The following is a 12,051-nucleotide window of genomic DNA, read 5'->3' as shown; positions in this document are numbered from 1 at the left end:
ATGCTCCCTAACTGTCTTTGGCAAAAAGTGCTCCTTTTTAGAGAAGTTTGGGATTGATGCTGTTCATTGTTATTTTATTGTTTTATTTTAAAATATTTATTATTCTGGAAGTTTTGTTTATGTCATCAGTGAACTGCTGAGGCTCCTTAACAATGAAATATAAATGTAATTAACAAATAAATTCAATAACATTCAGGAGTTAAGAATAAATCTATTTCAATTCTAATCTTCCTGCCTAATTGAAACTGTTGATAATTCAATTCTATAATTATGAATGCTAAGTAACAATTACTAATAAAAGTTCTTCTGTGTCATATTTCCCAACATTATCCTGTTGTCTGCTTTCTCCACCATTCTATGTAGCCGATACGCAAGTTGAACATCTTTCAGTTCCAGACACTGCAATAAAGGAACAAAATATGAATCTTTGAATACAACAAATAGCAGCTATTCTGCTACACAGAACATCATATATATTTTCAATTTTAACAAGAAGCACAAAATCCTAATTCATATTTTATAAATGGTTACAAGTTAATAAAATATCTTTAAGATGATGGATAGGTGGCAGGTAAGATTAAAAGAAGAGCAAAGTTTTGATGGCCTCATATTGGATTGCAAGATTATTTCACATGTTTTCTCTAGAGAGAATATACCATTTTAAAAATTGTTTTTAAATCTAGCTAATAATACATTAATAGCCAGAAAGGTACTGAAATATATATTTACATTTAAACAAGCATGAATGTGTATCTACCTCAATATACAGAAATCAAGTCCACTTACTGTTTTCATCGCACTTGGAAAGAAGTAGACTGGAAAAGAAGAAGTAGCGATTGTTAATTTTGGACATTCTCTAGCTATCCAAAAGGGGATTTCTTAGGATTACTGTAACAAATTCAAAGGACTCAGTAACAATTCAATATATGTATCAAATCAAAGAACTCTAGCACATTGCTTCTCAAACCAAGATACCACCTAAAGCTATGATGACATAGCCTTACCTTATTTTTCAGATGGACCCCCCCCCTCCCCCAAGAAGATGAAAATTTGGGTGTGTTTTATACACCAAATGTAGCCCCACCAATTTGCCAGTCCCCAGCCTTTGGCCTCTGCCTCCCAGTAATTTACCTCCTTGCAGCAAATGGAAAAACTGGGGCCTGCAGAGGCAGCAATAGACTATAGCAAACCCTTTTTGGCCTGCGTACCATAAGGGGGAAAAGCATAGGGGGGGGGGTTCATGCACAGGCGTGCCACACCCATAATGCAACACGCGAACCTCCCAGTGTTCATGCGAGGAACCCCCCCCCCCAATTTTCCATGCTTTTTTTTGCCCTCCCCAGGCTCCAGAGGCTTTATAGGAGCCTGGGGAGGGCGAAAACAGCCTCCCTCGCCACCCTGGAGGCCCTCCAGAGTCTCCAGGGGCCTTCAGGCGGCTCCCCCGAAGACTCCGAAGGGCAAAAAATGACCCTCCGAGAAAACCGGAAGTCACTTCTGGTTTGCTCGTAGTGTCGGTTTCTCCTGAGGGTCCCTGTTCCCGAACTTCCGGTTTGCCCATAGGGCCATTTTTTTGCACTCCGGAGGCTTCAGGGAAGCTCCTGAAGACACCGGAGGGCCTCAGGGCGCTCTTTTCGCCCACCCCAGGCTGCCAGGGTGGGTGGGTTAAAAAAATGTCTTTTAAAAAGGCTGAACTCAGCATCCGTGCGCTGGCCAGCTAACAAGGCAACGCCATGCGTGCCCTAACAAATGGCTCCACGTGCCACCTGTGGCATGCATACCATAGGTTCTCCATCCCGGGGCTATGACAATCCCTGCAGCCTGAAACAGCTGATCATTGGGAAGCCAGTGCTTAAACTAAGTGAAACTTGCTGTTTGCTGCAAAGTGGCAAATTGCTGGGAGGCAGAGACAGATTTTTTTCCTGCTAATCAGGCTAAACTGAAACAGGCTTTGCTGTAAGGAGGTTATAAATGCCTATAGAATGTTCAAATTATTAGTCTTATTTTTTTAAAGACTGCTTTATTATTAACTTAACAAAATGAAGAAGCTTTTTAAAATAAATGCTTGATCTGAAGAGGCCCAAGTGCTATTGTAATCTTCTTTTAAATAGCAGAGAATAATGTATACTTCCAGAAGGCCACATCAATCTTATTAGCATCTGTACAAGTATAGTCTGAAATGTAACACCACAAACAATGTATATCTTCTATACTGTTTGCTGTAAGGAGGCAAATTGCTGGGAGGCAGAGACAGATCCCCCCCTCCCATTTTCCAAAAGCTAGATGTGTCTTATACTTCGGAGCATCTTATACTCCAAAAACTACGATAAATATTTAATTTTAGCACAGAATTCAAGTAACATATCCTGATAAGCTGTTGAGAAGAGAATACTGAACACTAAAACTATGTTAACATATTACATTACTTCATGCTTGACTAAACCATATTTTATTCTATTAATTACAACTGACTGGTATGAGTATGTTAAGTCTGATTAAAGTAAATTATAATAATAAAACATCACATCCAAATTCCCCAAACAGATTAACCTTAAATAAGTACAGTATGGTTAAGCATATAAATGCAGCCTTACTCTGAAGGTATATGAGACATACTGAGGCCCACAGCAACAGAATTATTCTCCTATTGCCCAGAAAGCCAGGAATGATGTACTGCTAGACCCCTCACAAATTGAAGTCTAGGGCTGAACCATGAAGCCCATAAGAAAAAAACAAAAGAGAGCTAGCACAAGTTGGAACATGGAGAAGAAAATGTTAGCACACTTATGGTTCAGAAAAGAATTGCCTACAGTCTGATTAGAGAAAGTATAAGTCATTTTCCATCTGGGAGCTGAATCTGAGTGATTGAATGCTGCTGTGATGACATTGAGAAGATGAAGCCTGGGGGGGGGGGGGTAGCTGTCAGCACGAATGGCTGCTTAAATGGAGAGCTCCGTGAAGAGCAGTTGGATCTGGCATCTGGAGGGGTTTTATTATAGAGAAGCTGCAGGAGTAGCGAGTAGCTTAACAGATTCCTGATCTTGGTGGAAGGTATTTTATTCCAAAACAGCTCAAAACACTAAGGGGTTCAAAGAAGGAGTGGGGTGGATCTTTCCTCCTATCCCCCCCTTTGCAGAGAAATACACTGAGCGAAGACTGAAGACTTATTTTCTTCTCTGAACTGTCTGAGGAGCCTAATCTAAACTTAATTAGTTAACACAACAAAGGCCAGCTGTGAATAACTCTGATAACATGGATGCCTTCAGGGGGAAATGAGTTAACTATTGAAGGTCTGAAGAACATGACAGTGCATTTTGTTAAGTCTGTATTTTGTTAGTCTGTATCTGGATAGCTTGTGGAATAGTGACATCTACTGGCGAAATCTGGAAAAGTTCATAAAAAAAGCAAAACAAAATTTCTTTGAGAATACAAATAAACTTGGGCGGTGGCTATCCTACAGGCTGAGGAAGCAGAAGCAAGAGAATTGGATCAATAAATTACAAGATGAAAAAGGCAAGATCTGCTATCAAATAGAAGAAAAGAAAAGGATTACCCAAGAGTTCTATGAACAATTATATAGAGAAAACTGAGACTATACAAAGGAAGGAATACTACAATATCTGGAAAAGTCAGATCTGCCAAAGATACCAGAGGAAATAAAAGATATGCTCAATGAAGAAATTAAAACATCAGAGATAATTGAGGCCATACAAAGACAGAAGAACAATAAAGCTGCAGGGCCGGATGGACTGCCAGAGGAAATATATAAAGAATTCCAGGATATGCTTGTTCCAACGCTGTTGGAAGTTTATAATGCTGTGTTGAAAGAGGCGAAGACATTGTTATCATGGATGGAGGCTTACATAGTATTATTACCTAAGGTGGACACAGACTAGATGTTTATACAAAATTACAGACCAATCTCACTGCTAAATGCAGATTATAAGATTTTTACTCTGATAATAGCAGAACGATTGAAAAAATTCCTTACATTGTTCATCCACACAGATCAAAATGGATTCCTCCCCAGAAGTCAAATTAAAAACAATATGCGAATTATGCTGGACATTCCCGAATATTATGAAGTGTATAATGAAAAACAGGCTGCACTATTTTTTCTCGATGCCAAAAAGGCATTCGATAATGTGAACTGAGAATTTTTGCATCAATAATTGGAACACATGGAATTTGGGGTTAAATTTATAAACATGATTAGAGCAATATATACAAATCAAAAAGCCAAAGTAATAATTAATGGTGAATTAACGCAAAGTATAGCAATTCAGAAAGGTACAAGCCAAGGTTGTCCACCATCCCCACTGATGTTTATATTAACCTTAGAAGTTCTAGCTAGGAATGTATGTAAAGAGGAACAGATAAAGGGACTAGAAATCAAAAAGGAACATTTAAGTTACAGGCTTTCGCAGACGATTTAGTTTTAGAGGATCCTATAAAGTCCGGTATGAAACTTACTGAGGAATTGACAGATTATGGGAAAGTAGCGAGTTTAAAGATAAATATGACAAAGACTAAAATGCTGGTTAAAAATATGACATCCAAATTGAAAGAGGAGTTAATGAAGAAACTGGGTATCCAAACTGTCAAAAGTCAAATATCTAGGTATACATTTATCTGCGAGGTGTGTATCCATCAAAGAAGACAACTATACTAATTTGATCAATAAAACTAAGAAAGACTTGGAAAGGTGGAAAAACCTACAATTGCCCCTGATGGGTAGGATCGCAGTCATAAAAATGAATGTGCTACCAACATTTTTTTTTCTATTTCAGAATATTCCCATTAAATTAGAAAGTTTTTTTTAAGGATTTGAATCAATTGGTTTTGAAATTTATTTGGCAGGGAAGAAAACCAAGAATAAAGCTATGCAAGACACTAAGGAAAAAGGAGGATTTGGCGTACCAGATTGGGAACTTTATTATACTGTGGCCACTATAACATGGTTAAAAGAATGACTAATGTTGAGAATTAAAAGATTACTCAAATTGAAAGGTCATGACCTCCACGCAAGATGACATGCCTTCCTTTGGTATGAAAAAGGATCTGCACACGCATATTTCAATAGACACTACATCAGACAGTCCCCGTTATTAATATGGAACAAAATTAAACATGACCACCACTGTTCCCTCTAAGGTGCGCGCCTGTGCGGCCGCGCACGTCGCAAGAAAAGCCTGCGCAGCAGATTCTATCTGCCGCGCAGAGTTTTCTGTAAAGCAAACGTGGGGAAGTCCTTTGCAGGCGGCTAGAACTGGCCGCCTGCAAAGGACCTCCCCAGACTTGTTTTGAAGAGCACGACTCTTCAAGTCCATGTTCGGGGGATCCCTTGGAGAGGGGATTCCTTCCTGCGACTGCGAGACCCTGCCCAGAAAATGCGGAGAGCGGCAGTGGAGAGTGAGTGGGTGGGTGGGGAACTGGTTGACGCTCTCGTTTCACCTTGTTTCTCCCCCCCTTCCCTCCCAATCGTCAATGCATGAGTTGGCCTGTCTCCGTTCATTTGGGCTTCTGCTCGTCCGTCTTTCTCTACCCGCCTCTGTCTAATAATTGCTGCCTGGACTCGCTTTGCCAGCGAAGGCAGGATCGGGCCTCGCCGACTGCTCCCGCCTGATTGGCTGGGCTGGATGTGGCCCACAGACCTAATTTCCTTTCCTGTCTTGAAGGAACGGGGGAGGGGGGAAACGCGTTGGTGACGGCTTCATCCAACAGCCTCAGCTCAGCTGAGCTCCGGACTGGGTTGTTTTTTTTTTTGAAAAAAATATATGCTGGCTTGTTTCTTCGAAGCCTCTCCGTCGAACTCGGCCTGATGGGCTCTTGGTTTGTGAGACAGGGTGTTATTGTGAGCTCAGGGAAGAGGGGAATCAAATTACGCCCAGGGTTGGGATCCGTATCTTGTCGGTGGGCGCAAAAGGCAGATGCATCTCCACGCAGCTGCCCCACCTCCCCGGGGAGCGGCAGGAATGATAGGCAGCGCCAGAGTGGTCACCCTGGCTAGAATCTTCGGGCCCATCTGGGAGGCATCCGGGTGGAAATCTGGATTTGAACCTCTCCTCCTGTTTCCCCCCTCCCTCTTACATGCCCCCTTGGTGCAGCGGGCTAGAGCCAAGGTGGCGCAGTGGTTAAATGCAGCACTGCAGGCTACTGCTAGATCAGCAGTTCAGCGGTTCAAATCTCACCGGCTCAGGGTTGACTCAGCCTTCCATCCTTCCGAGGTGGGTAAAATGAGGACCCAGATTGTTGGGGGCAATATGCTGACTCTCTGTAAACCGCTTAGAGAGGCCTGAAAGGCCTATGAAGCGGTATATAAGTCTACTGCTATTGCTATTGCTATTGCTATTACTGCCGGCGAAAGGAGTGGGGCGGGCGACATTGCACAACTGGGTAAATTATAAACCACAGATTTTAATCCTATTTAATTTTTAATGGTATCAAATTTAGCTATAAAGTGGCCTTACCTACTTTTTTTTCCCTGGGCCTGCTAAATTCTGGTCCCTGGTGATACAATGAGTTAAATGCATTCTGGCCTGGATTTCCTATTGTGCAATTTGTGTCATGGACTTAATCATTTTAAATTCCATAAAATGCCAGTACACATCCTTTCTGCCAAGCGATCAGAAAAAATGCTTGAATCTTCTGATATTTAAATGATTTATAATGTTGTTTAGATATATAATTTGGATTACATTTGAAAGCTATGCATTGATTAAATACTACAGAATACAAGCAGTTCTTTCTTTTTTGGTTTTAGAAAAGGATAATTCCCCTTTTAGCCAGGCTTTTTGAATTAGATTATGGTGATGTTAACACCAGTTTTTAAGTAGATTTCAAATTTTTTTTAAAAAATCTTTTAGCTGCTTTGAATACCTTGGAGATGAAAAGATGGGGTACAAACTTAAATAACAAAAAATAGTACATTCATTTTGAAAAATAAATGCAAGACTTGATTAATTTCATATCTTTATTTAAAATAGTTTTGGCATGGCATATGGTTTTATCGATTCAGTTGGAAATGATGTGGATGTTGTATCTGATTCTGAGGTATATATATTCTTAAGTAACATAACATATAGCATATAGTCCAAACTTGCTAGACTATTTAATTGATCTTACTACTTTAAAGGGGGAGAGTTTCATGATAAATTATTTTATTACATTTATGTTGCATTTATATATTATATTTATTACATTTATATTTCACATTATATATTTGTATTGTTATTTTAGTGTTCATTGTCAATTTTGATAGATATTATATTGATATATCAATACTGATTTTACTCATACTAAATAACAATTACTGCTATTATTTATCAGCATTAAATATTTACAGTTTTTAATATTGAGTTAGTCGTATTTTAGAATAATAGGATTATCTTTTAATAGGATAATTGGCAAAATCTAATTCAAATGTGATGGGTTGCATTCCAAAGGAATGTGAGAGGACAGGTTGCCTGCAAAATGCCAGGACCCAGGACCCTGTTGGTGCCATGTCTCTCTCTAGCCAGTCTAATGATCTAAAAGCTGAGCAGAAGTCTTTTTTTTTTTCAGGGTGAGCGGAAAAGTATAGTGTTTGAGTGGCACTTTTCATGCCTGGCATTCATCAAGCTGAAACCTCACTCGCAATCGGCGCTTGACGCTTGGAATGTTGCGCAAATGTCCAGCAGACGTGACAGCAGTTCAAACTGTTGCTCTCTTAGGTGCTCAGGCATGAAACTGTGCCGCTCAAACACTATACTTTCCCGCTCACACTGAAAAAAAATTAGAGGGAACATTGATGACCACTATACCAAAACACCCATTTAGGTATCTACGATGGAAACATACATACACTCAAATTTAATTAATATGGAAAATATAGTTACATATAAAGAGTTACTGAACAGACATAAAACTAGATTAGAATTGGCATCACAAGGGTGATCCTACTTACAGATACAATCAAGGTTTGCACAGGATAGGAAGAAGGAAGGTATTTCCAAAGATTACACAATATTAGATAAACTTTTGATACAGACAGAAAACAGGTTGATCAAAGTATTGTATAGATTTTTGTTGGAACATAGAGGAAAAACATGTCAAAGAAACAATGGTGGCCTGGGCGAAAAATTTCATTTATAATGTGGAATTGGCTAAGTGGGAAAAACTTTGGATACTTAAATCAGAAACTATCAATGGCTATGGCGCATAAAGAAAACCTTTATAAAATGTTCTGCAGCTGGCATCTCCCCCCAGCACAACTCTCCAAAATGTTTAAAAATCTGGCCCCAAATTGTTGGAAGTAAAAAAACACCAGGCACTTTTTATCATATGTGGTGGACATGCAATGAGCCAAAAAAAATTGGAAAATGATTCAATCATGGTTAGAACAAATAGTGGAAGGCCAAATTCTGTTTAAACCAGAAATTTTTCTCCTAGGTATAATATCGGAAGGATTTAAGAAAGATAAACTTTATCTAATTATACATGTACTAACTGCGGCATGCATAACTTATGCACAATATTTGAAAAAAGAAAATACACCATCAGAGCTAGATATAATCAGAAAAGCGTTAGCCTGTGAGGAAACAGATAGGCTCACTCTTGAACTTAAAAATAAAGGGGAATCAGAATATTTTGAAGTTTGGAATAGATTTTATGATTGGTATAAGACAAGGTGACAAGACTGGAACAAACTGTATATATCGTGATTGGATAGAAGGATAGACAATGTATTAAGTAGGCTAATAGTTAATGTGAATGTATGGCCACTTCGACTTTGTGGTACTGCAGTTTTAAATGTAAAAATAATAAACATATATTCAAAAAAAGAGAGAGAGAGAAAAAGAAAAGAAAAGATGAAGCCTGGGATTTTTGAGAGAATGTTTGTTTTTGGGTGCTTTGGACATTTTTGTGATTTGTTTTGCTATGTGGAGTTTTAAAAAATGATAACTTGTAAGATTTATTTTACTGTTTAAAATAAGAGAGCTCCCAAAAGCTTTTAAAAGAATTGGAACTACATTGGATCCTTAAACAATGAGTTAATTCTGATTTCTAAATTTACTTTAGAGGAACAGACAATCATGTGCAGAACCAAATCTAATGTCTGGGAAAAATGATAATGGTTAAAAATACAAATATAAGGAAGAAAATATACTTTAGCTAAAGTATTCTATTGTTTTTTTAGGTGAAGGTGTGTTTTCTCTAGAATTTTCTGAAACTCATGCATGTGGATTTTGGAAATACGGCTTGACTATATTAATAAGCCCAGTATATATGCTGAATCATAGGTATATGTGAATTGGCCTTTTAATTCAAAACAGAGGTCTGAAATTTTGTCTTCAAACTATGGAAATAATTCATTTTCCTTTCAAGCTCAAGGGAAGATTTTTTTTAAAAAAATAGTGAGAAAAGGGCATTTCAGAATGAAATTAGAAGACAAGCGCTGGATCACAGGGCTTTATCACACCTGTAAGCATAAAAAAGTGATGTTGTACCACAAGGTACAAAATTATTAGATTATATAGTGCATATCAAGAACTAGTTGATTATTTGATACCTCTTTCTAACAAATGGAGGATTTACTGTTTAACATCCTAGTCTCTTTTTCAAAATCTTCTAGGAGGCAGATAACAAATATTGTTGTACATTAATTACACAACTGATGTATGCATTTATTAATTACTTGGAATGGAAACAAATGCCAAAGAACGTTGGTGTTTATTAGCTAACTTTCAAATAGTTTCAAAAAAATCCTTTGTTATACATTAGTCATGCCTTACACAAAAATGCCATGAAATTTTTTAAAAGTACATACTATCATCCGGATCCTGAGGCCAAAAGGTTTTTCTTTCCATTTCATTTATTATAGCATATAGCACATGGGACTGGGATTCAGAAAATCCAGCTGTACAACAAAAAGCAGAGTTAAGAGTTAAATTTTCATTGAACTATGTTATAATTAAAAGCAGGTAAAATATGTTTCTGTGAAAATGAGATTGGATTATGAAGTCAGGTGCAACAGATAAATTAAGTGGCAAATTATAAACAGATTGTTATAAATACTAATTTTCTTTATGATTATGGCTCATAATTGAACAGACTTCCTATCACCGCAAATTCTATCTAGTTATTATGACTCAAGTAATGAGGCTTTCAAATAACAATCTAGTACATTAAAATCAGGCACAATGGACAGGTTAATTATCCTAATTAATTGTCTCTGAATCTCTCAAGGACTTTCAGAACCATACATCACAAATTTCTACTAAATATAATGTAATTAAAGAGTCAATATTACTAACATTTTATTTTTGTTTGGTATGAAAAAAGATTCAAACTCAGGTGAAACAAAAATATCCACATATTTAGAGCAAATCCGAAGCAGGTTCTATATAGCAAAAGCCAGGATATATATTATTACAACAGAATTTTACAAATTACACAAAGACTATAAAAACAGACGCTACATACCAATGTTATGTGACATGCACAGCAAATGGTAATACGTTGCGAGGCTAGGTTCTGAAATACAATATAACAAATCATGATCACGCTTGACATGAAAAAATATATTACACTGTATTGGATGCATGTAATTTATTTCATATCAATTTGAATTAATGACTTGATACCATGTTTCCTCAAAAATAAGACCCTGTCTTATTTTCTTTTTACCCACAAAATATGGCTTGGGCCTTATTATGAGGGGAGGGGTTATTGTTTTGGGGTTGCCAGATAGCTGCTCTCTTACAAGTGGGCTCCCAAAGAGCCGGACACAGCCTCATGCCGCCACATGTCTTTTTCTGCGGCTTCCAAACTGAGTCTTCTGGCAGTGGCCGCTCTGGGCGTACACTCTATGGTTGTATGCTCTGCCGGCAGCTGGCCCACAGTTCGGTTTGGAAGCAGCTGAAAAAGTTATGCGGTGGCGGCAGCAGAGGTGCCCTGGCTCTGCGGGGAGAGTTAGGCCAGGGCATTGTGAGGCGCGTGAGTGAGAACGGAACAGCCACTCACGTAACCCCCACTCTCCAACCATGCAGAGCGCCATTCACTGGCATTTCGAAGACGCCAAGCCACGGGAGCTGGGGGTGGTGGCAAACAGGCACTCACACGGGTTGCCGATACCCCAAGGTCAGTGAATGGTGCTGTGCCCAGCTGGAAAGGGGGTTTGCTGGGTGGCTGCTCATGAGCGTGGTTGCTTCATGGCTGCTGTGTTGCATGTTGCAACAGCGCAACACAGCCAATCACCCATGAGACTGTGTCCGGCTCTTTGGAAGCCTGCTCGCAAGAGAGCAGCCACTCGGCAACCCCCTCTTCAGCTGGACACAGCGCTGCTCACCAACCCAGCAGCCTGGCACCTTCGGGATACCGCTAGGTTGGTGAGCGGTGCTCTGCCTGGCTGGAGGTGGTGGGTTGTCCAAGGGGCTTATTTGCAGGGACTTATATTTTTGCCCACCAGAAAAATGTGGCATGGCCTTATTAGCAGGACATGTCGTATTTTCGGGGAAACATGGTAGAATTTAAGGGTAAAAATTATTATTTTCCACACAGTAATTTTCTCTTTCCCCCTTCAAGATATAATGGAGGCAACCTTTGAGAGCTCCTGAGGAACTATACTGAAGACTAGGGAGGAGATGTTATAAGGTCATGTTTTATATTTAGTTAAATTTATGCTGCTTTACACTCTCTTTTTAAGACACTATTTCTTTAACAGAATAACATAACAGAATAACAGAAGTGGAAGGGGCCTTGGAGATCCTCTAGTCCAACTCCCTGCTCAGGCAAAAAAACCTATATCACTTCAGAAAAAGGGCTGTCCAATCTCTTCTTCAAAATTTCCAGTGTTGGAGCATACACAACTTCTGAAGGCAAGTTATTCTACTAACTAATTGTTTTGTCAGAAAAAATTCTCCTCGGTTCTAGGTTGCTTCCCTCCTTGATTAGTTTCCATCCATTGCTTCTTGTCCTACGCTCAGGTGCTTTGGAGAATAGCTTGACTCCCTCTTTTTTGTGGCAACCCCTGAGATATTAGAACCCTAGTATCATGTCTACCCTAGTCCTTCT

At 38.9% G+C, this 12,051-nt stretch overlaps 1 protein-coding gene across 1 annotated transcript in view; it reads right to left on the bottom strand.

The window, feature by feature from the left end:
* PTCD3 (pentatricopeptide repeat domain 3) overlaps positions 1-12,051 on the bottom strand; it is a 34,500-nt gene that overhangs the window by 7,538 nt on the left and 14,911 nt on the right. The window contains exons 14-17 of the mRNA XM_032237285.1: positions 10,462-10,512; positions 9,806-9,895; positions 787-815; positions 293-399 (exon numbers count right to left, since the gene is read on the bottom strand). Of these exons, the coding sequence (XP_032093176.1) occupies positions 293-399; positions 787-815; positions 9,806-9,895; positions 10,462-10,512 (277 nt within the window). The remainder of the gene's footprint in view (positions 1-292; positions 400-786; positions 816-9,805; positions 9,896-10,461; positions 10,513-12,051) is intronic.

Source organism: Thamnophis elegans, chromosome Z (genome assembly GCF_009769535.1).
Source record: "Thamnophis elegans isolate rThaEle1 chromosome Z, rThaEle1.pri, whole genome shotgun sequence".
Taxonomy (NCBI): domain Eukaryota; kingdom Metazoa; phylum Chordata; class Lepidosauria; order Squamata; family Colubridae; genus Thamnophis; species Thamnophis elegans.
Note: the sequence above shows the minus strand (reverse complement) of the source record. Positions and strands in the feature narration are given on the sequence as shown.